This window comes from Mus pahari, unplaced genomic scaffold (assembly GCF_900095145.1).
Source record: "Mus pahari unplaced genomic scaffold, PAHARI_EIJ_v1.1 scaffold_11946_1, whole genome shotgun sequence".
NCBI classification, from domain to species: Eukaryota; Metazoa; Chordata; class Mammalia; order Rodentia; family Muridae; genus Mus; species Mus pahari.
In genome coordinates, this window is record NW_018392462.1 from 1666 (window position 1) to 2967 (window position 1302).

The 1302-nt window shown below is 44.3% G+C and overlaps 1 protein-coding gene across 1 annotated transcript in view; it reads left to right on the forward strand.

Moving 5' to 3' along the window:
• Positions 1 to 1302, forward strand: part of LOC110315047 (vomeronasal type-2 receptor 116-like) — a gene marked incomplete at its 5' end in the record, with an annotated part of 12059 nt that overhangs the window by 1529 nt on the left and 9228 nt on the right. The window contains 1 exon segment of the mRNA XM_021189209.1: positions 342 to 408. Within this exon segment, the coding sequence (XP_021044868.1) occupies positions 342 to 408 (67 nt within the window).

Genomic DNA, 1302 nt, shown 5'->3' on the forward strand with positions numbered 1-1302 from the left:
AAAGAGAGGAAATATCCCTGTACACATTGTTTAAATCTCATTTGTTATATGGCTAATTCTAAACAGCTACCCTTATGGGGTAGGGAAAAGCTTGTGTTCTCTCCACAGAATGCTCCAAGTATGACAACTTTCAAAAGGTCTGTATGCCAAGCTAAATTGTGAGTTATCTAAGTATCGGTGGGTAAAATAAAGCTAATTTAAAGTTAAATCTTAAATTGGTCTAGCTTCCCCCCACACACCTGGGACTGTGGTCTAAACTGAGGCTTGCTAAATTGCAACCAATTTAAGTACTAGNTGACTTGTTATCCTGTTCTTATTCAACTGTTTGGCTTTTCTCTCAGGCAGGTCAGCTACACCCAGACTGGACAGAGTACAAGTGCCATCCGGATTCACCTCACTACAGGAGCCGTGACAACTCTTCAGCATCTAAACATTATTTCGTGGTTTGGTCTTAAATAGTACTGGCGTTAGGGCAAATGCATTTTTCACAAAATCTATTAAAGCAAGACCCCCCATATCAGGTCTTCCTAATTGAGGATTTACTAAAAGATCCCTGGTGGTAAAATTAAATTCTGACTGGCCTTACACCAGATTTCTCCCTCAAGCTACTCCTGGACAGGTCAATAGGACACAAATATATTTCCTTGTGCCAGTCCAAAAAATTTAAAATATTAAATAAAACAGATGCAGATGTTGGGTCCTCCCTCTAAGCAGTGCTGTGCCTCTTGCAGGCTCGCTAGGGGTTGCTCCCCAGATCAGCTGAAATACAGCCAGAATGCAACAGATCAGGAGTGCAGCAGATCAGCCGGAACACAGCGTCCTCGGACTGCCCACTCTCAACGCCCACTCGTCGCCCGGACCAACCACCAGTGTAGTCACGCCTACTCGATTGGACCCGCCTTCTGGACACAGCTCTGCGGAGGACCGGACCTCGCCATTCCCCCATTGGGACATGGAGCATTGCGCCATGCAGCTCTGACAGAGACACTCAGCACAGACAATGGACAATGGGACACGTGGGGGAGGGTTGGGTTCTCCCACGTGTAATCAATAAATCATAATAATCTTTCTTGCAGGTCATCTTATTTCAGGAAGATTAGCTCTGCAGTATGAACCCACCCCAAAGTGTTCTGTGCACACAGACAGACGTCGGTCTGCGTGCAGGCAGAAACACTACAATGGTACAGTCTTAGAAGCACAGATTTATATCAAGTAATGTCATAGTAGAAGTATTTTAACTATGAAGCCTCAGCATCTAATTGTAAAATCCTGGAAAACTATTCATCCAATATATCAATGGAA